General features: G+C 49.7%; 11 protein-coding genes across 11 annotated transcripts; 3 read left to right on the plus strand and 8 right to left on the minus strand.

Moving 5' to 3' along the window:
* Positions 1-35: 35 nt before the first annotated feature.
* BO87DRAFT_333582 (zinc-dependent alcohol dehydrogenase) lies at positions 36-1,644 on the minus strand (the record flags this gene model as incomplete). Its single annotated transcript, XM_025620418.1, has 10 exons — positions 1,442-1,644; positions 1,292-1,377; positions 1,192-1,240; positions 1,047-1,128; positions 970-991; positions 834-914; positions 690-789; positions 591-641; positions 479-545; positions 36-426 (listed from the first exon to the last, which is right to left on the minus strand). Exons 1-10 carry the CDS (start codon positions 1,588-1,590, stop codon positions 37-39), a joined length of 1,077 nt encoding a protein of 358 aa, XP_025480277.1. The 5' UTR covers positions 1,591-1,644.
* A 449-nt stretch (positions 1,645-2,093) lies between these two features.
* On the minus strand, positions 2,094-3,694 carry BO87DRAFT_435289 (serine-type carboxypeptidase F; the record flags this gene model as incomplete). The annotated part of the gene is made up of 5 exons (XM_025627754.1): positions 2,094-2,176; positions 2,227-2,904; positions 2,957-3,377; positions 3,421-3,566; positions 3,610-3,694. 5 exons carry the CDS (start codon positions 3,692-3,694, stop codon positions 2,094-2,096), a joined length of 1,413 nt encoding a protein of 470 aa, XP_025480278.1.
* Positions 3,695-4,183: 489 nt separating this feature from the next.
* Positions 4,184-4,647, minus strand: BO87DRAFT_425481 (uncharacterized protein; the record flags this gene model as incomplete). Its single annotated transcript, XM_025627304.1, has 5 exons — positions 4,184-4,251; positions 4,298-4,414; positions 4,462-4,477; positions 4,527-4,583; positions 4,630-4,647. 5 exons carry the CDS (start codon positions 4,645-4,647, stop codon positions 4,184-4,186), a joined length of 276 nt encoding a protein of 91 aa, XP_025480279.1.
* A 117-nt stretch (positions 4,648-4,764) lies between these two features.
* On the minus strand, positions 4,765-5,879 carry BO87DRAFT_43596 (uncharacterized protein). Its single transcript, XM_025627796.1, has 2 exons — positions 5,388-5,879; positions 4,765-5,333 (listed from the first exon to the last, which is right to left on the minus strand). The coding sequence occupies exons 1-2, from the start codon at positions 5,755-5,757 to the stop codon at positions 5,044-5,046; spliced, it is 660 nt and encodes a 219-aa protein (XP_025480280.1). The 5' UTR covers positions 5,758-5,879; the 3' UTR covers positions 4,765-5,043.
* Positions 5,880-6,002: 123 nt separating this feature from the next.
* BO87DRAFT_435296 (uncharacterized protein) lies at positions 6,003-12,063 on the minus strand (the record flags this gene model as incomplete). Its single annotated transcript, XM_025627755.1, has 4 exons — positions 10,091-12,063; positions 8,592-10,029; positions 6,221-8,539; positions 6,003-6,170 (listed from the first exon to the last, which is right to left on the minus strand). Exons 1-4 carry the CDS (start codon positions 11,989-11,991, stop codon positions 6,003-6,005), a joined length of 5,826 nt encoding a protein of 1,941 aa, XP_025480281.1. The 5' UTR covers positions 11,992-12,063.
* A 2,212-nt stretch (positions 12,064-14,275) lies between these two features.
* BO87DRAFT_43641 (uncharacterized protein) lies at positions 14,276-14,834 on the minus strand. Its single transcript, XM_025627809.1, has one exon. It carries the CDS (start codon positions 14,703-14,705, stop codon positions 14,391-14,393), a length of 315 nt encoding a protein of 104 aa, XP_025480282.1. The 5' UTR covers positions 14,706-14,834; the 3' UTR covers positions 14,276-14,390.
* A 1,791-nt stretch (positions 14,835-16,625) lies between these two features.
* Positions 16,626-17,486, plus strand: BO87DRAFT_425483 (cell wall mannoprotein 1 family protein; the record flags this gene model as incomplete). Its single annotated transcript, XM_025627305.1, has 1 exon — positions 16,626-17,486. The coding sequence occupies one exon, from the start codon at positions 16,626-16,628 to the stop codon at positions 17,484-17,486; it is 861 nt and encodes a 286-aa protein (XP_025480283.1).
* A 1,319-nt stretch (positions 17,487-18,805) lies between these two features.
* BO87DRAFT_458637 (uncharacterized protein) lies at positions 18,806-20,019 on the plus strand. The gene is made up of 3 exons (XM_025628890.1): positions 18,806-19,378; positions 19,440-19,523; positions 19,589-20,019. The coding sequence occupies exons 1-3, from the start codon at positions 19,105-19,107 to the stop codon at positions 19,753-19,755; spliced, it is 525 nt and encodes a 174-aa protein (XP_025480284.1). The 5' UTR covers positions 18,806-19,104; the 3' UTR covers positions 19,756-20,019.
* Positions 20,020-20,084: 65 nt separating this feature from the next.
* BO87DRAFT_415569 (amidohydrolase family protein) lies at positions 20,085-21,527 on the minus strand (the record flags this gene model as incomplete). The annotated part of the gene is made up of 1 exon (XM_025626699.1): positions 20,085-21,527. One exon carries the CDS (start codon positions 21,525-21,527, stop codon positions 20,085-20,087), a length of 1,443 nt encoding a protein of 480 aa, XP_025480285.1.
* Positions 21,528-23,030: 1,503 nt separating this feature from the next.
* Positions 23,031-24,776, plus strand: BO87DRAFT_425486 (SGNH/GDSL hydrolase family protein; the record flags this gene model as incomplete). The annotated part of the gene is made up of 10 exons (XM_025627306.1): positions 23,031-23,229; positions 23,294-23,300; positions 23,352-23,388; positions 23,443-23,495; positions 23,542-23,657; positions 23,775-23,862; positions 23,908-24,001; positions 24,046-24,105; positions 24,153-24,389; positions 24,450-24,776. The coding sequence occupies 10 exons, from the start codon at positions 23,031-23,033 to the stop codon at positions 24,774-24,776; spliced, it is 1,218 nt and encodes a 405-aa protein (XP_025480286.1).
* Positions 24,777-25,077: 301 nt separating this feature from the next.
* BO87DRAFT_415571 (uncharacterized protein) lies at positions 25,078-26,657 on the minus strand (the record flags this gene model as incomplete). Its single annotated transcript, XM_025626700.1, has 2 exons — positions 25,078-25,105; positions 25,480-26,657. 2 exons carry the CDS (start codon positions 26,655-26,657, stop codon positions 25,078-25,080), a joined length of 1,206 nt encoding a protein of 401 aa, XP_025480287.1.
* Between the last annotated feature and the right edge of the window lie 239 nt (positions 26,658-26,896).

Consider the following 26,896-nt stretch of genomic DNA (forward strand, 5'->3'; position numbering starts at 1 on the left):
ACGTGCCATTGAGTACATTTAACATCTACTGTACAGTTACATCCTCGCAACCGCTGCCTCCGGAATCCGCAACACTGCCCTCCCACTAACCGCATACCGTCTCATCTTCGCCACGACGTCATTAATCTGCTCGAGATCAAACACCTCGTAATGAGTCGACACCTTCCCTGCCCTCGCCATCTCCAACAATGCCTGCATTTCCGTCTCCGTACCCACCGCGCTACCGAGTATCTGCAGTCCATAGTCCACGCAGTAATGCGGTGCCACAGGCACATGGAAGTCCGGACGGGGAAAGCCCACGCATACGAGCGTGCCCAGCGGACGAAGAAGAGCAACGCCTTGCTCGTAGGCTTTTTCGGATCCGACGACGATGAGGGCGGCGTGGGCGCCGACGCCGTCGGTTAGGGATTGGATGTTGTGGATTAACTGGTTAGGCATCAGTCTATATGCAAACTAGCCGGAAAAGGGAGGGGTGTACGTTGTCATCTTTGAAGTCGAAAAAGGCGGATGCACCGGATGCGAGACAGAGGTCTTTCTTGGATGGACTGGGAGATGTTAGTGCTGTTTAATGGAAATAGGAAGAGACATACCTGTCTACTGCAATCATCTTGTATCCCATTTCTTTGCCGATTTGAAGGCCCCTATACACATTTCAGCTATTGTCCGCGGTATCGGCACGGAAAGCATACAAATGGCCCAGTCCACCACCTGCACCCATAATAACCACCCAATCTCCTTTTTCATACAACTTCTCTACCTTGCTGAGTGCGCCGTACATGGTGAGGCCGGCTAACCCGTTAGTAGTATTCTTGTTGAAGGAAGTGAAAACGTACCACATAGCAATGGCGCCACAGCTTCAGGATTCAGATCCTCTGGAATCAGAGAGACAAAGTTTGCGGGAGACACGACGTATTCTATGCCAGTATAAGCTGAATATATCCTCTTCGTATGGGATAGCAGATATCTCACGTTGAAACGTCCCAGGAACGTTCTGTCACCATAATTAGCATCAATTCCGAAGGTAAACTAGGGTGGAAAATACTAACCCTCCCCGAATTATCCTGATTCCGACAATTCGTATACTGCACCTTGCACGTCGGACATTTCATGCAGGTCTTATACAGCCATCTAGATAGACACCTCATTAGTCTCTCCCACCAAAGCGCCGATCTTTAATTCAGGATGATATACTTCACACCAACTCTCCTCCCCATCATCTCAACCGGAGTATCAGGTCCAACTACACCACATCAGTCGCAATTCCCATTATAATCCCATTCAGCATTCTTACCTCTCACAACCCTCCCCACCCCCTCATGCCCCGGCACATTCGTCGTCATGGCCAAGTCCCCATTAATATTATGCAGATCGGAATGACTATCCAATTCAACAGACTCCATCAGCGCAGTTCTAAATTGAAGCATATTTTGTGGCTCCCTACCAAAATCCCGTATACTCCAACTTGACCAAAACCTCCCCCGCTCCCGGCACCGGAACGGGAATGTCATGGCGGATGGTGAGGGTCGCGCCCGGACTGGGATTGTCGATGCAGGCGGCGGTTTGGTGGGTTGGTATGGATGTTGGTGACATTGTGGATGTCAATAGATAATTATACAAAAAGCAAAAGTTGGTATGGGAGGGAATAAGGAATGTGGAAGATGGAGAAGGGATTAATTAATTGAGGGGAAATCTTTAATTTTTGATTGTGAAGATGCGGGGTGGACCCAGCAGCGCGGCACAGAGTTTGGGGGAATTTCCGATCCGAGGTCGGATCGATGATGTCGATCATTAAGATACCATATCCTATAGGAGAACTTGATTGGCCTTGGATCAAAATGTCATATCTAGTATATTGTTTGTCGGATTTACGGGTCTACGATAAGGGGATCAAGGTAGAATTGCAGTGATGATTGGATTATGATGGCGATAGCTGAGGTGGAGAAGCAAAGTTCAGCAGAGCTAGTCTAGCTTCACTATTCTCATTGCCGAGCAGTTATCCGATCTGACAGCTCGACCATTCTGCTCCGTCACCTGCACCTGCTCAATTATTGCCTGCAATTATGGTTTTTGCTTTTATTGTTGTCTGTCTCCGGTCATCCCACTGACAGATTCGCGACCCTCCCCAGCAGAAACTCTAGCTGGCGATATGCTGCTCCCGGTGTATATTCTGGGATTTCTATTGCAGTTAGTAATCCGCTTCATCGCATACTGGGTCGGGGGGCATACCATGTCCTGAGCTGAACACTGTCGAAAATGTCAATCCACGCTCTGTATGTGCTGTCCCCAATATACCTCCTCCCGATGGTCCACCATACGGCACGAACAACGGCTCCGCTGGCTCCCGCTCGAACCCCTGCTTCCCGTTCCAGGTCATATTCTGGATACTGATCAGGGTTCCCTGCGCCAAGAGCTCAAAATCCATCAAGCCGTGCGCGATGATGGTATTGTTGGTTTGTTCGATGACGCGCGGCAGCGGTCCCAGGGAGCTCGGAGGAGACGTATCCAGTCCGTCGGCCGTCGGGAAGATTCCATCCTTGCAGACGAAATAGTCCGTTGGGTAAGCGTTGATAGCTTTCTGGACGTCGCTGCGGTTGAAGTAGTTGGAAGGACCCTGGCCGACGACCGGACCCCCGACTGGGTTCCACGGTGTGGGACAGAAGTCGGGGATGTGGTAGCGGTTGAAGCATGGGTTGAGAGCTAGCGAGGCGTTGATTATGGTTTCCCAGGTGTTGCAGCTGGCATTGTAGGGCACTGATGGCAATTTAGAAAGGGGTGGAAAGGTAAGGGCATCTTCTAGGAACGAAGTGTAGCTACAGTCGTCGGAAAGCTGGGTGATTTGGCTCATGAAGGTGTCATTGAAGGGGAAAAGGGAGCGGTGCTGATTGACGGTCGCAACGGCAGGCACTGCATTCAAAGTTAGTCGAGTAAATAATAGCCTGTGGCAGGGGCACCATACCATCCTGCAAAACTGGCACCTCATTGATATAGGGATCATTGATCTGGATGCCGGCAACCCGGAAACACTTATCATCTTCCTGGTCCAGCATCTGCGAGGCGATATATGGAATATACTGCCCCGCATAACTCTCGCCGGTGAGATAGATCTTTCGATTCTGCAGATCAAACGTTTTCATGAACCGCCTCCAGAAGTCCATAAACTGTCTCGCTACATCGAATTCCGAGACCACTGTAGACGGGCCAAGCGAGAATCCCGTTCCAGCAGGCTGATCAATGTACACCATGTTGGTGAGGTTGTTCCAGGAATAAGGGTTGCGCACGGGTCTGTAGGTGCCAGGTTGCCATAGGAAGGGACCGTTCTCGAGCATGATGCCTGCCAGGGAGCTGCATCCTGGGCCTCCATTCAGCCAGACGGTGATCTGTTTATTAGCCATGGAAGAGAATGAAATGGGGTCAATATACCTCATCGGACGCAATAGGATCGGTAGAAGGAAAGAACCAAAAGTATAGGCTCGAGATGCCAGATGGCGTGTTGGGGAGGTAGCCCGCGTAGGACTCGCCAATGTCGAAATCGACGAAAGGAAGGGCAGACCCATTGACGACGAATTCTAGTGCTGTTAGTGGAATTCGAACTGACGCGATGTGGTGTACCTTTGGTTTTGTCATTGAGGCACTGAGACTGTGCGTTGACTACCCCAAGTGGCAGCAGAATACTGCACACGAGAGAGAGCCACATGATGTCTGTAACTTTGTGAAATTGAAGATGTAGTGAGAGCAGGGACAAGTGAAGTGAGATGAAGAAGTGTAAATGCTCTGCAGGAAATACTGCCGATGCCTGGCTATCGCAAACCCACTGTTGAAGTGGAGACTACTGGTCATATTGAATACGATCAACACTGGATGCCGCCAATAGTATCATACCAAATGCAAGGGTGACCTTTCTACTATATTGTTTGCTCGATGAAATCACAGAGCGGTACCTGTTTCAGCAAGATGTTAGGGATTGAGACATGACATCATTTGAATGTTGTGGAATGCTGTGTTTTGAATGTTGACATCAGGAAGTGTTATTACTAATCTCGGAGACGAGAGCGACGATGAAAATGCGATTACACAGTACAGAGTCTGTAGCGGACTCAAACGACGAAGACATAGATATAGTTGTCATAATCATTTATTCATGCTATATCGCGGCCTATATACAGCGCCGGCCGATCCTCCCAATCTAAGCGATGAACTTGGCATTACGGAACGCGAGCTCCTTGTCGTTGTTGAGCATCAATTCCATGTATTCTATTTCAGTTAGCAGCATTTCTCGAGAAATGCATAAGACACTCACCAGCAAAGTTGATGCTGCCGTCATGGTTGGTGTCAAAGGCCTCCAACTGTTCCCGGGTGAAGTCTGTGCGGCCGGTCGAGTTGACATGGGCAAGGGCGTCCTCAAAGGTCATACCGCCTGCTGCTGTTAATATCCCATCAACTCACATCTCTGGAGATACTCACGGCAGAAGTCCTGAGCCTAGGTGACAGTTAGACGTGAGCACACCGGGGTGTCGAGGAACCCTTACCGACTTCTCGTACTTCTCCCTCAACCCATGGAGGTAGCCATAGGAATAGTGGGCGTTCTATGAGCATCAGTAGCTGAAGCAAGGCTGATGCGTGTTTTCGTACCTTAAGGTCCTGAGGCATGGTGGCGGAGAATCGAGGCTTGTAGCTTGTAGATTAGGAAGAGAGATGGAGTTGTAGATGATAAGAGAGCAGCTGGCTCTTGAAGCCTTTTATGTTCTTCGACCTGCCCATTCCATAACATTCTTCCAGTCCTATTTTGCACGATATGCGCGATAGCCATAGCCTGGCTATCACAGACGCATCTGTTGGGTGACCTCAGTTTGGGCATTGCAACGTACAGCATGCATCCGACGCCATCCATCACTATTCGACCAAAGCTGGATAATGCACGTTTCTCTTGATTGACACGATGTATGGCCTAGGAGATTGGTAGATGGTGACTGCGGGGTACTCCAAGGTAGCTGCATGTAGCAATGCCTGAACCTATCGACCTGCAGCTGTTGACACCTCCATCTGCTAGTGTCGATAACCCGCCAGTATGGTGTAGTCCAGAAGGAGAAATCGATTGTTCAAGGGAAGACAGCGATCAACGGGTGGTACTGGCCACCAGACACTGCCAAGCTCAAGTCTCGTGAAACCGTAGTAAAAGCCCTTCTGTTCCGGAGGTACGACTATTCCCTGCTGCATACTACACCCAGCTATGTCGGTCACATCAGTCTCTGCACCATTAACGCCATTGCTATCCCTGTCGATAGAAAAAAGCAAGCAGGCAGCACCTTGATGAAAGCTGGGAGCATGAAAGGAAGCTGCAGCGTTGCATTAGACTTCAGAGCAACACATCTGGCGTATCAGGTTCATACCTGGGTTCCGAAAGCTTGCAGCTTGCTCCCGCCAGTCGACGTGGATGCCGATCGAGGGGATGAGGATGGAGGGGCAGTGGGGAGGGGAAGTGGAAGAAGATGCCGCCGACGCGAGGCGAGACACGTTGCACGCCATCCCACTCACAATGGATGCCCGCCCGATAAGGCTGGCCAGCACATTGCAGCCACTCCTTGGTATAATCCCGGTTTTTGAGAGTCTAGATACACTGTAGCCATCGCAACCACTTCGACATGGGTAAATGATACTCGCTGGGGTGGCAGTGCGTGACGTGGATGCACTGTCAAAAATCCCGCATCGCATCGGGTTGCACTCGGACTTGGAAGATAGCTGGAAGAGTTTATGCTGCATGCTTCTTGAAAATCAATACTCTATCAACTATAGTAATTACATCCAGAGGTACTCAGAGCTGTTGAGTGCTATGTAACAGTTATTGCTACCATAGCGGTTGGGTTCATGTCTTACTTTACCTCCTTGCTATCGCGAAGCCGATGATCATTCTGCTAACTAGCTTCTGGCGCAATATACTACAGAAACATCTCTCGCATGTGCATACACTTGAACGACCTCAATATCAAGATCATATGATTGGCAGCTTACCAGTCTGCGTCCGCCTCGAGAGAAGGGGAACCGCCAAACTCCACATCCATGTCATCTGCTCTGCGGATCCCTTGAGCAAACTCATGATTGAGCCCGCCCACTGGCGCCTCACACTGCGGACAGCGACTTTCTTCCATCGGCATCCCACATTCTCCCACCGCAAACTGGCAATCCAAGTTAGTACTCGACAAGAATTGATGGTGAGATCACATACCGGATGCCCGTTCTCACAATAGTACCAGTGGCCTGTACCGTTGAATTGTGCCGCCATGGCCTGATACACCTGCCGTCTTTCTTCGCTGGTAACGCAGCTGTAGAATGTTCCGCCTTTAACTAGTCTTCTTGCTTTTTCGATATCCTCGCGGAGAGACCATAGAATTTGGGAATGGCGCAAACAAATCACATCACAGTCTTTCAGCTCTTTCAGTGCCTTTTCCCGTATCTCCTTTTCAGTGGATCCCTCGACAGGGCTACCGCGTGCTTCCTGATTGCTAAGGAACAGCACTGAGAACAGAGCATAATACGTTCGGGACTCTACCTCCTGCTGCAGAAACTTAGCCTTCTGGCAATCCCTTGCCAGAGCTTCACATCGACTCAGTAGACCACTAATCTGATTCGTTACCACTTGGGCCAGAATCATCTTGACGTGTGGGTCAATTCGCTTGTTGCTGTAGATGGTGTCAAAGTTCCAGAAAAGAACCCAGGTGAGTCGAAGTGCGAGAATGTGGCCGCGCGATTGAAACCCGGTTTGGATATACGATTCACTGTATTGGAATGGTGTTGCAGGAATGCCAGCCTTCCTCGCTGTTGCTGACGCGAGTATCTCACTGACCCTCCCAAACGGCTGCTCAGATTTTGCCACAGATTTGGTAAACTCCTTGATTTTGCCCAACAGTCTGTTTCCCCTTCCACGATAAGCTTCAACCGAGCGCTTGACCTCGTCAGCACTTCTTGTCCCGACTGACTCCTGCAACCATTCAGATACAAAACCCGATTTTTCGCGCTCGATATCTTTCTCACAGACCTCAACCTCTTCCAGCAGGTGACTAAATTTCAAGCTTGCATGAGTGGCGAACTTTTTCGTTGCTTCATCGAGGAATGCTTGTTTGATAATTCTGTTATAGCGATCGATATCACGAAGTGGTGCACGGCATTGAGGACACCCTTTTGGACGCCCAGACTCCAATAATCGGTGTGTAAGTTTCGGACCAAGTATCCTGCCTGTAGATGATTCCACTTCATAATGTTCAGACATCCCCATTATGCCGTCCAGTGAGGACGCTGTGTAGAAGTGATCACAGGAGAGGAATACCAATGGATCTTGGTCGATATCCACGTCTTTGTACGCCTTGAGCTCGATGAGATCAACCTTCTGCTCCAGAATTTCTGGTCCACAGCATAGCCGGCAGAACCGAGGATCTGGACAACGTTCCCCACAGATACCAGGGCATTGATGTCCACAACTTGTGATTATCTTTTTGCATCGCAAATCACAAGGAATGTTGTTACATGGGACAGCACATGGCATGCTGCACTGTTCGCGATGCTCACAGCCCCACCCACATGTCTCTGCGCATGGGGAACATGGCTCGTTGCACGTCTTTGCACAACGGCTGTGCCGACAGCGCACTTCGCATGTCAAATTACAAGGCGGGCAGGGTTCACCCTGATGGCATGGTTGGCCACAGCTGTGCGAGCAAGCCGAGAATCCCCGGCCGCATGGGTTTCGGCAACGGCCATGATCAATGTGGTAGGACTCGCCCTCTGTGTATCTACACTGCCAGCATAGACGTCGACAGGTATGCCCGCAAGACAGGGGGCTGTCACACAGATGAAAGCAATTCACTGCACCATCATTTTCAAAGCAGCATATCTCGACAATGTGGCCGCAGCGATCCATAGTGCGGGAAACGCGCTTAGTGCACCGCACCTTTGCGAGATTGCCCATTTGCCTGCACTCCACGGCCTCCGCTAAATGCCCACAGGGGAGGAGGACATTATGGACCACCTGCAGACATTCCCCACATTGTTCATGACATTTCTTTGGACACGTATGGCCGCATTCTTTCATCCGAGTGCACAGCTCCATACATTTCACTGCTTTGTGTTGTCTTTCTGAATGACACTTCACAGCACAGGTGTGCCCACAGTCTAGCCTTAGTCGGCATTTTTCCGCACATCCACCTTCAGGGGCATGTATGGTGAAGTCGTTCGGGCAAGAAACACAAAACCCCTTGGACGGGTGACGATCGCAACGCAACTCAAGTCTCCGGCCAATATTAGCGCCTTTTTCCAGTAGCTGAATAACGGATGACCACATGGGCGCGGTTGATGCCGTACTTGCATCGCCAATAATATACATGCCATGTTTGGCACGGCTGGAGACCAAGTCAGCATCTGTACAATGAGTACCATCCCTGTGTAATACTTTCCTGAGCAGTACGTTGATCCTGTTTGGCATCTTCAGAAACCCACAATTTCGGTATTTGTTGCTGCGAACAAGGGAGACAATAACGACACTGGCTTCTTCGCCCTGGTAGAAATTGTGTTAGACCTATTATTTGCAGATTTTGGTTATCTCCTACCTGGAAATTGTCGACCGTAGCCAATCGAATGACATCTAGAAGGCTCCCCTTCTGAGGGGCCCTCTGCTTTGCGCCCCATTTTCCATGCGTAGTAGAGGATCCACTCACTTCTAACCCCTCAGGTTCATCGAGTACATCTGAGTCCGTTTCACTGATTATTAGGGTCATTTCCTTTTCCAGGACATTTTTGAGCATTCTCAACTGTCCAACATATGGCGTCAATACGGCAATCTCGCCGGGCCCATACTTGCCTTGTTGACAGAGATGTCGCACCAATGCAGTTACCATTCCAATCTCCCACGTATTCGTCTTGCTTTGCATTGGCTCTGTAGGATCAGTCGGATCTTCCAAGTGACGGTGGTCGAGCCAATACAATCTGTGAGCAATTCCAGGTACAAGGGGATATGAGGCCATTGTAGGATGATCTTGGAGCTTCGGATATAAAGTCTCGCGGACCAGTTCAGAAATGGATGGATGCATCCGCCGTTGATGGCTCAACTGCATCACCGGGAAGCTATATTCCTGCTGGTTCTGTCCACCTCCACTCGATGTTGATTCTCCGAACCGGGAGTTCGCTAGCCGCTCAAACAATGACTCATCGAGGTTGTACTTTGGGTTCTCCCGTTCATAGTCCATTGATAACCTAAGGTTAGAGATGCGTGGACGTAGCTGCAAGTGATCTCCTATCAGAATAGCGTGCTGGATTGAAGGTAATAGCGCAGTAAGGACATGCGATTCAAGAACCTCTCCTGCCTCTTCACATATGAGCACCTTTGCATCGAGGTTTCGGAGCAAATCGGCATTGTTTGCTAGTTGGGTAGTAGTTACGCCTACGACCTGACAGTCGTTCAGGCGTTGCACATCCGACATGTTGAACGCTGAGGTATATCGCTCTTTTTCTGCTGAATGAGCTTCTAGAAGTGTCAATACTTGTTGACTGATCTCTGTGAGAGCCGCCTCCTGCCAGTAACTAAGGAGACGGGTTCGCTCAGAAGCCTTGAGCGTCCAGACGTCCTCCTGCAGGAGTTGGTCAATAGAGCGCACAATATCAGCATCGCTCCAGTCTCCGGGAGCATCGCCAGAAACCCACTCTTGTAATGCATTCGTGTCCGTTTGGCCAGGAGACCCCGAAATTATGCGGTTGGAGTGGGAGGGGAACCTTTTCTTCAGAACCCCAAGAACGAGACTGTGACAGCCGCTCTGGGCTTGCTTCAGGAGTTCGTCAATTCTTGAGCTTATGCTGAGTAGCTTCACTCGCGATTCATCCTTTATCCTAGGAAGACCCTTAATTCGGGGTCCAGGCTCTTGCTTTCTTATTTCCAATGAGAGACTCTCGATGTGTGGAGAGGAACTGCGAGGGCCAATCCTGATGATATTGGTAACACCCGATTTAAGAAGCCCATCGAGAAATTGATCAAGTGCGTGAGCGGTGTAGCATCTGCGACTTACAAGTTAGTATATAGTACTGTCTGGACTAGAAGGTGGGAGTTTTCACGCACACACATAGTATCGGGCCCAGGTTCAGCATATCCTTGTTGTACAGCAGACATCGAGCTAGCTGTAGCCCTACGTATGATTTTCCAGTCCCTGGGGGGCCTTGAATCAAAGCTATCTTCCGCCGTAGTGCCCAAATGAGCGCGTCTGCCTGGCCTTCGTCCAAATCAGTTACCCTGGAGAGGTCTGCGGAAAGTATCTTAGGATCGTGGGAAAGAGACATAGACAGTATCTGACTTGCGTCCTCAACATCGCCTTGGCCTCGGAGGCAAGAAAGGTCGAGTAATAGGTTGTTTCGGAAGTATGCAGGGGGTTGTATACTGATATTGCCAGCGTCGGTGCTACCTTCCGTCAGAGCTTCATGCATTTCATGGTTATCGGTACTCGGGGCTAGCCATGCAGTAAATGGCATGCGTGCTGGGTTCTGATGTAGCACCTGAAGACATCTCAGAATACCCTCAAAAGAATTGTACGGAATGGCTGGAAATTCCACGAGTATGAGTGGTCGGGGAAAGGGATTGCTCCTCGCAAACAAAACAAGCTTCTCCAAGTCTTGCGGATTGGGTGATCCTACTAGCCCCAGTGTAACCATGGCTCTGTTGCCATCGCTAACTACATCGTTGACACGATCGGCCGGAACAGAGCCCTGTTTGCTTTTTTCGATATAGCTGGTCTCCCTCTTCGAGACAAGGAAGTAGATCGCGGATGTGTCATCCACATCCTCTGCGTCTAACAAAGCCAGCAGGGTTGATCCTTTTTTTAACGCCTTTGAGTCAAACCACCACTGTTTTCGTTTTGCTGAGCTTACATTTTTCAGTCTAGAAAGCTGATCAAATTCCAAGTCCACTTCGATCCCTCTGAACTGCCCTGACTTTATTTGTCGAATTTCGACTCCTGAATAAACCCGGACCGGAGTTGGCATATTGTCACGAAGGAACTTGCGCTTCAGTCGCCAGTCTGTTCCGTGAACAATCAGTTCCCATGTGTGTATGATTAATCGTATACCTTCGCGAAGTAAACCGGATGTGTCCTCCCGTAGAAGGCGGAATTGACTATCGAGAAGTCGACGGATGCCCCGCTCGTGATGCAAAATGGGGGAATCAGTAGCGCATCGTGCAGGGAGAAACTCAGGTCGGTCAGCATTCAGTATCTCCGATTTTGTAGGCAGAATTTGAATATCTGAGATGGCCGATTTGTCATTGTCATGGCGAGGGCCAAGCTCAGATAGTTCGCCGGGGAGGTCAACAATATGCCTCGTGCTGCCTTTCAGATTGGTTCTGATGGTTTGCAAATTATCGGGCTTTTGTGATATAGAAATCGAGTCCCCCATAGCAAGGATGTCTTGAATCTTGAGTATGTTCTCGTATGCCCACTGCAAGCTGTCATCGCCGGCCCCGGCGTCGGCGTTATCGGCATGACAGCAGTCGTAAATCCTGCCAGCAATGCTCCTGAGATTTACCTGTATTGCAGCCTCGTGGTTCAAGGTCAAAGTACTGAGAAGTACCCTCGAAACTAGAGACATCACTTCGCTTCGCGCAGCACCAAACTGGACAGAACTCTGATGTCTGCCATCGGTTTTGACCTGGGCGAGAAAGTCTGTCATTCTTGTGAAGAACCCAACTGCCCTTCGACCACCGGGACCGTATATGACATTGTAGATTGTCCCCACAGCCTTCTCAAGTATAAGTGACGATAGTAGCTCATTGTGAGAGACCAGTCGAAGGAACAATATACAATGTGGATCAAACATAGGCTTCAGAACGCTGTAAGTCATTGCGAATGGAGTCTCAACTATCTGCCGAACTTTGCGAAGACCAGACTCGGTGGCCAGACTTTCAACAAATGTCCTGCGTGTGTCCGGTGACTCGTCGATCATAGCTAGGCCAGCTTCAAGGAAACTTTGCATTTGGGTGGCTGACAGCTCATTAGGAGAGCCAGCTAGCGATGATCCCACCCTTGAAGTGGTAGATAAAGGCCTATATCGAAAGCATCAGTGCTATGCTCCTGGCTACCCATAGAACGGATACTTACCTATTCTCACTCCGCGATGTCTTTTTGACAGGGTCAACACTTTCTGCAGGCTCGGAGGGCACCATCTTGTCATGTCCCCGTCCCCGTCTCTTACCCTTTCTTTTCTTGGATTTTTTACTGGTCTTCTTCTGCGGTGAGGTATTCTCCTGTCCTGCAACACTGTTATTGCCGCCGACGGCAACAGGGCCAGTAGTACGACGTCCTTTGGGAGCTCGTTTTCTTTGCTGGGGTGTAGTAGATGTTTCCTTAGCACCCGCCATTGTGTAGCCGATTGAGTGAAAGTCTTAGGTTAAGGAGAAGATTTCAGTTAGGAGGTAGGCGACGATGATATGGCGAGATGTGTGTGAGCGATATAAGGGAGCAGAAGCATGTAGTGGGGTCGATAAACACCACAGGCGGCGCTAAGCCTATTTGGTAAGTTGCTTCGAAAGGGAAGTGCCCGCTTATTACTATAGAGTGAAGAATGTGTCGGGTGGATCGAAAGAGGTTTCTCGGCACTTTACTTTCAAGTGTACTATGATTTGGTGCGTTATTTGTCTTTAATGGTAAGTCTGAGGACAATGTCTGTCTACAACCTGTGGTACTAATAGTAAAGTCATTGTAAATCAGTTCATTTGGGTCACCAGTCACTCGGGTGTTACTACTGACTGGGCTATATTAGTTCAATCTTTGATCACCTGGGAGTCAGAAGTCAAGTACACATTGTTGACCCTTTATCCCTACGATTCACACTAACACAGTAATGCATGGCTTGTATATCAACTCCCACTGGTCATTACAATAATGGCCCAGAATAAAGCACAATCAGACCTTTGTGGTGTCTTCACTGATACACAAAGCAATGTGATGCGCAGGCAAAGAAGCTGGAATCATGTATGTGTAAATTTTACTACCCGGTATCGCAATTTTTATCTCACAGAATTCGAACTGCGACCCTCAAGCTTAGTAGTGGTAATTGTGTAGTACCCACAGAAGTTGGTGGTTGTATTGTTCTTAATACGTTTGCAGCTGATAAATCACCATAACAGTTATATGGCATAATCTACTAAACCCGGCGACTTACAACTTACTCTAACCCGCTTACTTGGTGAGTTACTAGCACCCTTTGGTCATATACAAACTATACCGCATGCCAACACCCTGTTGTAGCTTTCATCGCGTGAACTTCATAGAGTGCACCGCCGTTGGTGTAGGAAGTAATGCCGATATTGACACCTGCAGAGGTGTAGCACCTGCGGTGGTCTCCTTTCCATGTGTGGGCAGGCAACAACAAGTCGCCGATGAGTTTCTTCCTCTCTCTCTGATCACCCATGGACAACAGTAAAGGGTCGAACGTTTATTCGGAGGTGCACTGTTTCAAAGCCGACGATATATGCAGAGCGAACTCAAGTTATTGCTGTGTCAGAACCATATTAGTATTGGGAGGAGAGAGAAGGGAGGAAAGCCAGGCTATCAACGTGTCGATAATAACGCAACAAAGAGACGCAAAGAATGTTTATAGAGAAGACCAAGCCTCTTTCCTATGCATCTTTCTGGAGGTTTCAATCGCCCCAAACGTGCACAGCGGTGGGGAGGAATCTGGATAGTATATAGCCTTCTAACAGCCATCTGGGATGAATAGACCCCAATGTGTCTAATGGGCCGTCTCAATAGAGGGAGTCGGAAAATGCTAATACGAAACTGAAGAAGAAACATCGCGAAAAAGTCAATTTGCATGTTTGAGATCAAGGAATGAGGACAAACAACTTTGAAGGAAGATTAAAACGCTTAGCAGGCCGAGAAAACCGTCGAATGAGTCTGTACTTAGTTGCCGGGCAATCAACCACTGGTTTCAAGATGACGATCGTCAGGTTCAGAACCAGATATCTCTCAACCACATCCTGCGCCAACCAATATAAGCAGGTAGGGTCACCACGGGAAAGTCAAACCACAAGAGGCTCTGCCACCAGAAATAGAAAGCATCCAGATACTTGGATGAATGTAGCCTATTCGCTTCCAAGTTTCCGAACTGAGCGATCAATTTTAAGGTTTTCATCCAACTAAAGTCAAACGTTAACTCAATCCTACTTATGGTGCGGGAGCCCACTTTTTGAGAACAATCTGCCAACAAGTGAAAATTACCCTTTTGCGGGCATGATCATCTCTTATGAGACGCTGGGTGCCACAACTAATATGAATGAAAAAGTCTTCTGAGTAAAAGACCTAACAAAATTGCTGGGCGTTGAGGGCTTTTGAGAGCAGATGGCAGATCATGTACCGTGCTTGTCTCTTGCCTTATACTACTACTATGTTTAATGCAGCGTGATTATGCGAATCATGTAGCATTGGCCAGCATTGCGTGACAGCCAACACGTCTGATGAATCGCTCCCTTGCGGGAGAATGAATGCTGCTGTATCCTGCGATCGGGCCGTCTGCGAGCCACTTTGCAGGGGTGCAGTCTCTTTCTCCCTGATGCTTCTCCACCAGAAACCAATGTGTTCAGTAATTAATTTGTTCCAAAAGATCGCAATATTGTTAATATACGGGTTGAGACACATTGAATCAAATAGACCGTAACCTGGACTTGGAATGCTACTTTGTGCAACCATCAACGATAAGAGCGCCGATCGTACCTGATGTCAGCCATTCAAGTTGTCCAGGGTGAGACATTGCCATCATCATAAGACAACTTCCTTACGCCGGACTGTCCCAGATCTTTAATGGCGCTCTTGAGAGATGGAATTGCACCCAAACTACCAAGCATATCTACTGGCGTCTCAGATCTCGTGCTACATGCCAGTGAGCGGAGCCTCGGGCCCAAGCCTCTTCAGCTGGCGCGGAATAGAAGTGTTTGTCAACGACGTTTGTCATAGGCCAATGCTAGGGTGATGAGCGAGTTTTGAGGTAGCAGTAGCTAAGCCAAGTATTTTGCCACTCTGTTCCCGGAAGGGGGACGGGCAGATGCGATGTCGTTCTATTGAACAGATGTGCCGCACAGGGATTAATGTGTGCCCAAGCTCTTCTTGTTCACATTGTGATTCCGAGGCCAGAAGATCAGGTTGCATTTTGAGCCAGGTTGGGCGAAAGTAGAGGACGAATGAGTTTCCATTGTGCGGGCATAATGTCTGGCACAGACCCCGTAATAGTTATGACAGCCATTGAGAGGCGCAATCTAAGCAACGGAGTAGGACACTGTCTGGGAATTGACCAATCTACCAGCACTAACCGGGGAGCTCAGCATATGCCAGGCATTGGGGCCGACTAGCTAGCTCAGCTCATTAGAGAATGCGCCACTAGTCTCGAGGCGTCTCTGGTGTGTAACCGACAATGTGTCTATATTAGGCAAAGTCCAGTTATGGGCGAGTCATAATTTGCTACTTGAATTGCCACGGAGTTAGTCCCGACTGCCAGTAGGGAGAAAAGGGATACCAACAAACGTCTCAGCTCTTACCTGAAATTTGGTACTGCTGTGCAGGATTGCTGTGTATGATTAGAAGCAGTTCCTGAGTTGAAGACGAAAGTAATATCAAGGCGTCACATCAATTGTTCTAGATGACCCATGGCCGATAGAAAGAGTGTTGATGATTGCGGACGTACTGCCGCAATGTGTTGAGGTGAAGAGGATCGCCCAACGAGAGGACTCGATATTGAGACTAGGTGGTGCGGGGTAGGGGAGGGTGGGCCTCCGCTTAGCGTCCGGAGGGTAGCACTCGGTTGACCGTTTAGTGGCCTCTCCAACAGTTCCTCTTCGCTAACTTCCACTAGGCCTCCATTGTCTCACTTCCTCCCCCGCGGACCCTGAACTTCCGATGCGCTATCCTGCTCTTCTCCCTGTACACTTGGCGACCTGCATTAGCTAACATCCACTCACGAACAAATGAGAATCCGGGGGCGGGCCGGGTGTAGAGCCCATCGTGGCGCCACCACGCTCTGGTTCTTTTACCAGCGAAGTCAAATTGATTGCTTCTCGCGATGATTACTTTGTTGCGCTGGTCAGGTGCTAGGTACTATTTTCTCTCCGATTCTATCTACTACTATTGCTGTATTCCAACCGAACGTGCCAGCAATGACAATAATAGGGTCAAGATGTGCCAGGAAACCAGGGACTGAGAACCCTCAAGGTTCCGGCCACACTCAAAGGGGGAAATGAGCGTCGGCCCTGCAATCAAACGCATTGGCCCAGAACAATCATTACAGTGACGATCACCAGTGCACTTTTCAGGAACGAGTCAATTCTGGTATCATGGACCAGGCTCGACGTCTCGGTTCGAGCACGCTAATTAGGCCAACCCCAGAAATTGCAGGGAAATCTTCCCCTGGCCCACATTCTCGCCTCGGCCGCAGTTCCCTCCCATGTGAGCTCTAACCTGTCCATGGTGTATATAAAGACGCTCACCCACGGCCACTGAGTAGATGTACAGCAGAGCCAATCTCAGCCTCAAGCACTCGTTCAGTTCTCCAGCTTTGTTTATAATAACAGATCTACTACTCTTAATATCTATTCAACTACCGTCGTTATCACCGTCAAGATGAAGTTCTCCGCTGCCTTGTTCACTCTGTTGGCCACCAGTGTCATGGCCAACCCCACCAAGGTTGCTCGCGAGCCTACCCTCGTCGAGCGTGACGCTGCTTCCATCACGAGCGTCCTTGCCGACATTAACACCCAAGTTCAGTCTCTTGACTCGGCCATCAACTCTTACTCTGGAGGCGACCCCTCCAAAGTCGAGTCCGCCTCTTCCTCCTTGGTTTCGGAGATTAACTCTGGTGTCTCCACTGTCAACGGAGGATCTGAGCTCAGCGCCACTGATGCTCTCACCATCACTGGCCCCGTTCAGGACCTCACCAAGGAGGTGCAGACCACCATTGATGATCTGATCTCGAAGAAATCCGACTTCGTGTCCGCTGGGGCTGGTGCCACTGTCTACGCTCAGCTGCAGAAGCAGTACACTGCTTCCAAGAACCTGGCCGATGCCATCACCTCCAAGGTCCCGTCCTCTCTGTCTAGCATCGCTAGCTCCTTGTCTTCCGGTATCACCGACGCCATCCAGAAGGGTGTCGATGCCTACAAGGACGTGGCCACCTCGTCCGCCTCGTCCGCTAGCTCCACCTCCGAGGCCTCCAGTGCTACCTCTGCTGCCTCTGCTACCGATGCCACTACTGCTGCAACCACTGCTGCCTCCACCACTGAGAGCGCTGCTGCTTCCACCAGCTCCAGCCCCGTCATCCCTAGCTCTCCCTCCTCTGCTTCTGCCTCCTCCACTCCCAGCGGCTCTGCCTCCGCCTCCGCCTCTGCCTCTCCTTCCCTCTACACCGGTGCTGCCAGCGTGGAGCGCTTCAGCTACACTCTCGGTGGTGCTGCTGTTGCTGCTGCCATTGCCCTCGCTGTCTAATTGGGACATAACGATGGACTGAGTGAGCCCTGCGACGAATAACGAGGCGAAATGGTCAAGGTCCACAACACTCCCTTTACTGCTTCAATAAAGGCAATGGACTTGCCGAATGTATATCTTACTACTGCCTCATGAGGCTTAGAACCTGTACCAATTTCGAGGCTTGAATATTTTTGTTATCTTGTTTCTTGTCATCTGTTGTTATAGCTATAATACAGTGTATTCTGGCAACGCTTGTGTCTAAAAGCAGTAATATAATTACAGAGTATCATAACGGGTTCAATTGGTCTCTCCTTTACTACCCTTATACTTCTGAAAATATCCAGAATCTCCCTCACCCACTAGACTGTCACAGCCCGGTACATAGGTGTGCGAGCCCTTCAAGACATCCGAATCAGAAAGCCGGTCAACGCATTGCGCTTGCAGAATCACATGTAACACTACTGGTCAGCTGTAGCTACTCCCTAACCGCGATCTAATGCAGGAGACCAGAAAAGTCCCGCAATGCAGGCTACCTATTCGCAACACATTCCCGTTATGGGCAATTCTACTGCATTGTAACAGTGCTTGGAAACTTAGTTTGCAGGGTCAGTAGCAAACCCTTGGTAGAGTCAACTAGCTGAAGACATCATGCACGTACCTATTCTATTACGTTATGTCAACTTCCAATCCGTGCATCAAGGGCCGATTTGTAATTCGCGTGTAGACGCATGGCAACTATGATAGGTCTGAGAGGGGAAACCACCTTGACGTATAATGACGCCTGATTTCATGATGAGTTAGGCGCGTTTTCTGGCCTGATTATAGCAATGTGTTGTAGAACGAGCGTCCCCGGTCATAAGTAGTAGTTAAATTGGTGATCTTTGATGTGCCAGATACTATCACCCTGTGTTCAATTTAGGTCTGTGCAAATATATATCTTTACCTACATTGAGCTCCGACCTCAGCAGTACGGTAACTTAGTAGTATCCATTTCCTTAAAGATTGACGCTCCAGTTTTGCAGAGTATTATGTGTCGTCCAAGATCGTCATGAAGCTCAAAACCAACCCCAGGATAGTCAAATACTACGCTGCAGCTTCGGTAAGGCATTGCAGAGAGGTATAGCTATGATGGCTCTAATCTCGGCACGCCATAGCCCATCATACCGCATTCAGCTTAGGCGTTCCGCAATATCCGTCTGTCTCCCACCAGACTTCTTTCGGTTAGCAAGTCCGCTTGGATGCCCAGATACCACCCACTCACATTGGCCTTTTGATGTCGGAGTCCGCACGGAGTGAGGCACACCAAGAGTGTTGTTGGCCACTAATCAGTTTGATGGAAGCGCTCTCCTTTTCCCCACTTCCGTCCATTCGATATCCAGACACACTCCGGCAGAAGCAATATGCGCCAGGATTAATCCCCACTGAACATGTTTCCGACCACCGACTGGCTAACCAAAAGGACGGCGCTTAGCAGAGCGTGACCATCACTCAAGAGAAGGAAGGCGCTTATCCTTAACCACACGGCCCCGTGATAAGGCTAGCGGTTATATAACCCGAGAACAACCTCGATTTCAGGCAGCAACATCACACCACGAGTTCTCCTCCTCTCCTTCCGCCTTCTCCTTGATCGAACATCATGGCTCGAAAATTCCCCGTCGACTCTGCTGGCCCGGATATTGTCCGCGACTACATCATTACCACCCTAATCAGAAAGCATGAAGCGACGCCAGAATACGCAGAGAAACTGGCTACCTCCTGGCAACTAGGCCGAGTCCGGGAGCTCCGCTCCGCAACGCTGAAGCATCTGCAAGACGACTTTGGAAACGACGTTGGCTTGTGTATTTATCGCTCCATTCGAGAGGATATGCTTGAAGACTGGCAGGAAACAACTGCTGCAGCAGTCACTATCTGTACGTTGCACCTCGCTTATTCCATTACAGTAGTCATGGAAACTAACAATGTTTCGCTCAGGGGCTGTGTCTACCGCGACGATGATCCATCTTGTGGTTGTCGGGTTGTTCATCCTACCCGAATTGGGACTCATGCAACCTTGTGGTATGCTCCTTTCCGATCCAAAATACTCATACGGTCTACATCGCTGACTGTCATCTCTGCTCTAGAACGTATCCGCGTGGCAAAATCGCCTGCGTCGTGGCTGTTGTTTGGTTTCGCCTGGCTCAACTATCACTACCAGAGACAGGATATTGAAGAGCCAGGTCACATATCACTCGCAGGTCCTGTAGGGCTTTTGAGTATAAGCGTGGGCCTGTATTTGTTTTCAATGTAGAGTACATGCCTTCCAGTTTTCTTTTATAATGTTTATGGAGACCGCTTGAAGTATGTTAAGGCACTCAAGGGGGGTTCTAGTTGATTGAATATGCTGTGGCGCGCAGTAGCTTTTCGAAGAGCGATGTTAAGCATCAGTGTCTCTCACACATTCAACCACCAGCATCTAGTATAGGCATTCAGTCACTCTGACAGTGAAAGAGTAAAATTGCTGATAACGTGGACGACGAGCTATCAAATCTGAGGTATGTTGCTACAGCGACTCACTGGCTGGTAAGTCTGTGCTTCAAAGTGAGATAATGTGGAATGCCCATTGAATCGTATAATGAGCTACAGAAAAGGATTACGTGCATCTTCCCCCCACGGACCAATACCTGGGCCTTTGAACAGTTTTCCTCCCTTCCAGACGTGGGTAACCGCCTTCGGCTCTTGGAATATCTTTATGTCCTCCAATGGATTCTCCTCCAACGCAATCACATCTGCTTCGTACCCCTCACGAAGCTGACCCGTTAATGGTGCCTGTGGTCCAACCGACAAGGGAGCGTTTGCAGTTGCAGCTTTGATGGCCTCCAACGGCGTCATACCTCCTCTCTCGACAGCAAACTGCAACTCCAGCGCGGTAGGACCACCAGGAGCGGTATCAGTTCCCAACGCAATGGTAACCCCCGCCTTGATAGCCCCCTGATAAGCTTTCAGATGCGAATCAGCAAGTGCCTGCAACTTGGCCCACGACTCCTTCACTAGCCCCTCTCCATTGCTAGCGAGGAAGATTTCAATAACCGAGCGCGTAGCCACATAAAGAATTCCCTTTTCTTTCATAAGCTCCCACACTTCCTCGTCTGCATAAGACACATGCTCCAGACTTTTGCAACCTGCTTTGATAGCAGCCATGATTCCAGCCTTGCCGTGTACGTGTGCAGAAACAATCCGGTTCTGTCGAGCAGCCTCTTCCACTATCACCTTTAGTTCTTCTGGAGAGAATTGTGCAAAGTTGGGGTTATCGTCTCGCGACATGACACCCCCTGAAGCCATCACTTTAATAACCTTCGCACCGCGACGGAGTTGCAACCGTACCGCTCGTCGGACTTCCTCCACGCCGTCGGCGATACATAGCTGCCCTGCTCCCCAGTAACCAGGCCGAGGGTTCGTGACTCCATAATTCCCCAGAACCTCACCTGCGGGAAGAGCGAAAATATCGCCGTGTCCAGCTGTTTGACTAAGAGCAGCGCCGGATGAGTACACATTTGGTCCAACGATCGTGCCGTCATCGATCGCCTTCGCGACCTCGCACCCATATCCGGCCAGGTCGCGGTAGGACGTATACCCATTCTGCAATCCTTCCCAGCACCCACGGGCTAGTCGAGCTCCTGATGATGCTGGATGAGTGGCCAGACCAGAAGTATAATCATTGTAATAGTCGTCATCACCGCCAAAATGCATGTGGCAATCCCACAATCCGGGCATGAGCACGGGGACACGATGAGTGGACTGCGTGGACCGGAGGTATTTCTTAGGAATGTCGGCTTCGGGCCCAACGAACGCGATGATTTTATCGCTGATGACTAGGGCGGCATTGCGCAGAGGTTCTCCGTCTCCAGGAATCAATAGACCGGCGTATATTATAGTGACCTTAGCCTCTTCGGTTGATGCAACAACGAGTGGTCTTCGATGGATGTTCATCGAAACAGAATTAGGACGGACACAATATGTTGCGCCAAGTGGCGACATGGGCGATTGTGCCATAGGAGTAGTTGGAACCATTCGGCGAACCATGATAAAACGACTTGGATGTCCGAAAACCAACACAGGGAAACTGGGGAAACTACCAAATAATAACCCCAGAGGTGTCGGGGAAAATGTTCTGTCAGCAATTGCTTGCCCCGTATCGGAGTCCGTCGGTGCTATCCCAATCCTTCCTCTGCTATCGTTATCAGCCGATAGTATGTGAGATTTTAGCCGGTAAGCTAGACCATCTCGGGTGTCAAGGCTTAAGCCACCCTATCGCGCCTGAGACGACGGAGGTCTGAATCCGTGTTTCCACTCCTATGCAGAACCGAGTATAATTAGCGCCGATTTGCCATCATGCGCTTACGGTGCTGAGTAGCTTACTCATGACGCTCCCTGCTTGGCGATGGCATGAATCAGCTGATGAGGCTTATAGTGATGTGGAAACAGCCGCAGGTACAGGCGTTCGATTATCAACTGCGAGGCTTTTCTGCCACGTTCATGGTGGCTATTCTCGTCCATAGCATGCGGTCCTGCTTGGATAGTATCCTGTCTGTCAGAGCTTAAAGTATTGGTTACTCTAATACACGTCGACCATCTAGGCGTTTCACGCCATTGCAGTCTGCGCACGATAAAGGGGCATAGGTCACGTCACGTAAGCCAGCATACTGAATGACTATAACAAACACTGACCATTTTACTGATAGAATCGGTGTCGCCTCTGATGCGGATATGCGTGCGATAGGAATCCCCAACCTCAATTGTGGATATGAATCACATAGATGCTCTCGAGCATTGTTGATGCGTCGAACTGTGACAGTAAGATTTCGTCAAGAGAAGCTGAAGACATCACTAAATGTGCCTGATCAATTGGATGACAATTTTGGGACTGAGACTGAGCATTTCCTCGAGCACAATTTTTCTCTTGCCGCCTGGCAATCTTGTCCTAAAGCTTAGGGAATTGTCGTCGCTATGTACGCGATTAAGGTGCAGTTTCAGTGACATTAACCACAATCCGGTCGCGTCTGACGCGACGAGGAAAATGGAAAATCACCGGTGTTTATTTGGCCCCAGGAAATGATTCCCGCCGTTCCATTGTTTTGGGGCAGTGTCTCTCAGCCTGCCTTCCGCCCCCGGCCCCCAACTTTATTCGTCTCAGCCATAATGCGGACCTCGCGGATAGGAGGCAGTCAAGATGTCTCAACAGATTTTATTACTTCCAACCACCAGATCAACCTGCATAAAACCTTATAGTTTAACTCACAGAGCCATCCAATCTGAGTGAACTTGCAGAAACAAATCCCTGGCAAGCTTTTGGCGCCACGAACGGATCGATCGATCTCACACTTCTGATCGACGAGGAACGGTGCATCCGAAGTCGATCATTACTCTCCTCGTAAGTTTTATCGTCCTGTAGGAGCACACTATGCTAAATAGCAAAAGCAAAACCCACGCAGGGAAATTATCATTCCCACCGCGCACTTAAGAACGGAGCAGCCCCTCTCCCCGGCACACTCGCGTGTCACACAACCTGAACGGTCCAACCGAAAGATGCGGCTCTCTCCATTCTACGTGCTATCATGGGCTCTTCAGGCCTCGGCCACCATTCTGCAGAATGGCCAGGTTCGAGAAGATCCCTACCCTGGCCAGGCTAAGGCTATTTCGTTGGATGATGGCTCTTGGCGGACTTACCAACCGGACGCGTCGGAGATCGCATATAAGGGGAGGTGGGATAGTAAATATGTTTCTTGTGAGCTTTCCGTGCTGATTACATCATTTTGATCGTGTATGTTGCTAACTGACTGGTTCTTCAGGGTGGTCGTATGTCTCAGTCGGTTTCCCTGGTTGATGACGTCGGACTAACAGGTACAGACTTCCGGGTATCAAGCTTGGGTTTACGGGCGAGCAGGTATGATAGCGTTGGTCATGAGATACTGGGACGCTTTCAACTGACATGGCATAGCTTGCTGTAAGCTTCGGTCCGCAGACGAGTGAAGGCGTCCTTCTGGCTTATCGGTAGGGATCCAAGCAAGGAAATTGGCTTCTCTTGCTGACTCTATAGGATTGACGGTTTGGACTGGCAATTCTCCAATGTGACTGCGAACTCAACATATCAATTTGCCGGGTCGTGGACCCCTGGGTTGGATTTGGCCAAGAACAACACATTTGAGATGAGAGGTAAGTGCAATTTCTTCATCAATACAAACTCACGCTGACGGTTGTCTAGTTACGAATTGGGGCTACGGATAAGTTTATCGATCCACCATGGAGACGCCTGACTGACCTGTCGCACAGTTCAATTGGCTGGTGTCTCGGTCGCTTCGGATTCACAGCTTGTTACAGTTCCTCAATACAGCAAGACTGTGGAGATCATCGGTGATTCGTACGTTCCAGTCTCCCACCATCACGCCATCGCTAACAGCTTTAGCTTCGCATCGGGGCAATATGGCACCTACGAAGGACTTTCCTCATGGGCATACAACTACGCCGCTGGATTAGGCGACGTCGAATACTCGATCACCGTATGTTCTCGTTGCACTTTGCACTCGCCATCTAACCATAACAGGCGTATCCCGGTATCTGCTTGACGGATGAACAATGCTACGCGGACAAGGCGCGCGGCATGGTCAGTTCTCCCTATATCCCACAGACACAAGCCTCTAACTCAATCAGACACACCAATGGTTCTATGCCCCTGATGCAGGCGTGCGTGCGAACGCCACCTACGGAAACCAGCCCGAGAAGTGGGATTTCAGTGCCCATCGCGCGGCAGATCTAGTCATCATTGACCTGGGCACAAACGACCACCGCGCCGTAAACGACATCCCCGGTTCGACCTTCTACGACAGCTACGTCGAGCTCGTGACCAGCGTGCACGAAACATGGCCGAACGCACAGATCGTTATCATGGTATGCACACCCTCTTCCCCTACCCCATGCCGAGAAACCACCCGCTGACAACATACCTAGTCCCTCTGGGGCAACTTCACCCGCTCAGGGGACACCTACGTACAATCCCCCTTCTACGTCTCCGAGATCCAGCGCGTGGCCGAGCATTTCCAAGACGACGGATTCGTCTATTACTTCGACACCAAGGGCGTGCTGCAGCACAACGACATCGATCCGCAAGAACACCCAACCGACGTCGGCCACATCAAAGTGGCCAGCCACCTGATGCAATGGACGAAGCTCAAATTGGGGTGGGAGTTTGGAGCCACAGGTCCGGAAGTCCAGCACGACACGCTGTACTGGAACAACGAGGATAGTTATCGGCGATCATTCGATGGCAGTTACTGATCTACATCATCCATCATATACCTAATAATACACGGATAGATAGATAAATAGAGAGATATTACAAGAAATGTAGGACAGCGACTACATGCTGAGACACAGCAAAGGCAGAACCCTTGCTCTAGTTTTGCAACAACATGAAGTTGAACCGCACATCCACTTTTTATCGGTATTAAGAGGCATACAGCAGACACTCGCTCAAGGATGATTAGGGCCTCAGAGGAGACTTGTCGTGGCTGGGGTTTAATACCACTTCTTTTGACTGGTTTGCTTTCATGGTTGATAACACGCTTCGTGCGACACATTAGGCAGGAAGATGATACCCCAGATAGCTATATAGATTTTATTAGTTGTTGTCGTTGATATTGAAATTATCGAGGTTGACGTCCGCATAACATTATAGCAGACGCAACACGCATTAGCGACGATGATGAAGGTAAGTAAAGGGAAGGGAGGGTGATGGGAGAGGGGGGTGGAGACGGCGGGAGGATTTATATCTAACCGGTTGTGGACGCGCTAAACTGCTTTCGGTTGGTGGGAGAGATGCAACGCAGGGTGGTAGTACGGAGGAGGTAGTAAGTAGTAAGTAGGTTATAATTGAGGGCTTATTCACAGTGTAAGTATAGTCTCTATATACAGTACATGAAAATTGTAGATATACAAACTAAGTTATACTAATTTCGACCCCTCCACAGCCCTGGCATACCGATCGCATGTCGCCGAGAAGAACATATTCCCTGCCACAGCGATGATCATCGCTCGCGCGTGTTTCAATTGCGTCTCGTCAATATTCGTACTGCCGGTTGTGGTGAGTCGAGTATACTCTTCATCCATCTGTCTCTCCAAATCACGTAGCATAAGTCGAACCATCATCTTGGCAGAAGAGTCAGAACACCCCATGAGATCCTGCACGACTCGTACTGCATTGAGACCTGTATCTCCGCTGGCTATTTCCTTGGCATACGAGTACAAGTCGTTCGTAAGGAGTAGATGTTTCGCACAGAGGGACTTGAGATAGCTGATGCTCTGAAGATCCATCGGCGAAGAAGAACGAGAATCAGCGATAGAAAACTCCACGCAGCGGAGAATAAGCGTGGCTCCGAAATCGTCTAACCCATGGGTGATATACTCATCCAGAGAACTGAAACACGTTGGACCTTGCTGGTGGTTTCGAGACGTAGAGCCCCAGGATAGGATATCTTCAATGAGAATAGCCCCATTGACGGGATCTGCAGCGAGGATTTCCTCCGAGATGATGTTGAAGGCCTTATGGGATGGTTTGCTGTTCTTTTCTGTAGGGATCAAGACCACATCATCGCTGGTATTCCCTGCATCGACTGCATCGTCGTGCAGAAAGGCTAGGACAAATGTCCTGGAGAGGAGCTTGATCCTCGCGAGATCGCATAGTGGGAGGAGGTTGATTGCGTAGGATACCACTGCTTCTGTCACTGCAGTGAGGTATTTCTCTCCCTTGGGGTTGTTGTTGGGTGGGAAGAGGGTCTGTAATAAGTCTTTTGCTGCGGCTTCTGCTTCGCGCCAGTATTTGGACTGCAGAGCGCAGGGGAGTGAGGTTGGCCAGGGGACTTTTAGATTTTGTGGGTTGAGGGGGATGGCATGTTGGTATTCTGCATCTTGGGCGAGGTTTGATGGGTGTAGAAATGAGAATGCTGGGGATGTTGAACTAGATTGGGTTGCTGGAGTGGCCGGATCAAATGCGTAAGAGATGGGACGCGGATGGTAGATTGGGGTGGAGTCGCACGGTCGTGGTGTTTGGGTGAATCTGTGACATTGCGGTTTCTTGAGTGAAGGGATCCGTGGTAGGAAGCCTACTCTCTGTACCCGGGAATGCCGGAGGAATGTCCGACTCATGCAAAAGATGGACATGGTTGATGCCTGTGGGTGTTCAGGGATGTTGCAGGGGGGTCGGCGGGCGGCACGCGTGAAACCGCGAGGCACTTGCTAGGATGATTGCTATCCCTCACAATTGGCAGTCAACGGAACGTATCCGTATCCTGAAGTATACTGCGTCGACTCATTCTAGAATTCTTAATTGGAGAGAATCTCCACTCATCGTAAGAGTTGATGTGCGCCCGTTATGATTTCTCCAGTTATCAGAGTTTTCA

This window comes from Aspergillus neoniger (assembly GCF_003184625.1).
Source record: "Aspergillus neoniger CBS 115656 unplaced genomic scaffold BO87scaffold_14, whole genome shotgun sequence".
Taxonomy (NCBI): domain Eukaryota; kingdom Fungi; phylum Ascomycota; class Eurotiomycetes; order Eurotiales; family Aspergillaceae; genus Aspergillus; species Aspergillus neoniger.

What these genes read in the sequence shown, in the direction of transcription:
- BO87DRAFT_43596 (XM_025627796.1), bottom strand. Translation starts at nt 5,757, where the DNA reads ATGCAGCATAAACTCTTCCAGCTATCTTCCAAGTCCGAGTGCAACCCG. An exon ending in TGCAAGCTTTCGGAACCCAG is followed by an intron (nt 5,334 to 5,387) that starts GTATGAACCTGA and finishes GCAACGCTGCAG; the next exon opens with CTTCCTTTCATGCTCCCAGC.
- BO87DRAFT_458637 (XM_025628890.1), top strand. Translation starts at nt 19,105, where the DNA reads ATGGCTCGAAAATTCCCCGTCGACTCTGCTGGCCCGGATATTGTCCGC. An exon ending in TGCTGCAGCAGTCACTATCT is followed by an intron (nt 19,379 to 19,439) that starts GTACGTTGCACC and finishes TGTTTCGCTCAG; the next exon opens with GGGCTGTGTCTACCGCGACG. An exon ending in GGGACTCATGCAACCTTGTG is followed by an intron (nt 19,524 to 19,588) that starts GTATGCTCCTTT and finishes TCTCTGCTCTAG; the next exon opens with AACGTATCCGCGTGGCAAAA.
- BO87DRAFT_43641 (XM_025627809.1), bottom strand. Translation starts at nt 14,705, where the DNA reads ATGGTTGCACAAAGTAGCATTCCAAGTCCAGGTTACGGTCTATTTGAT.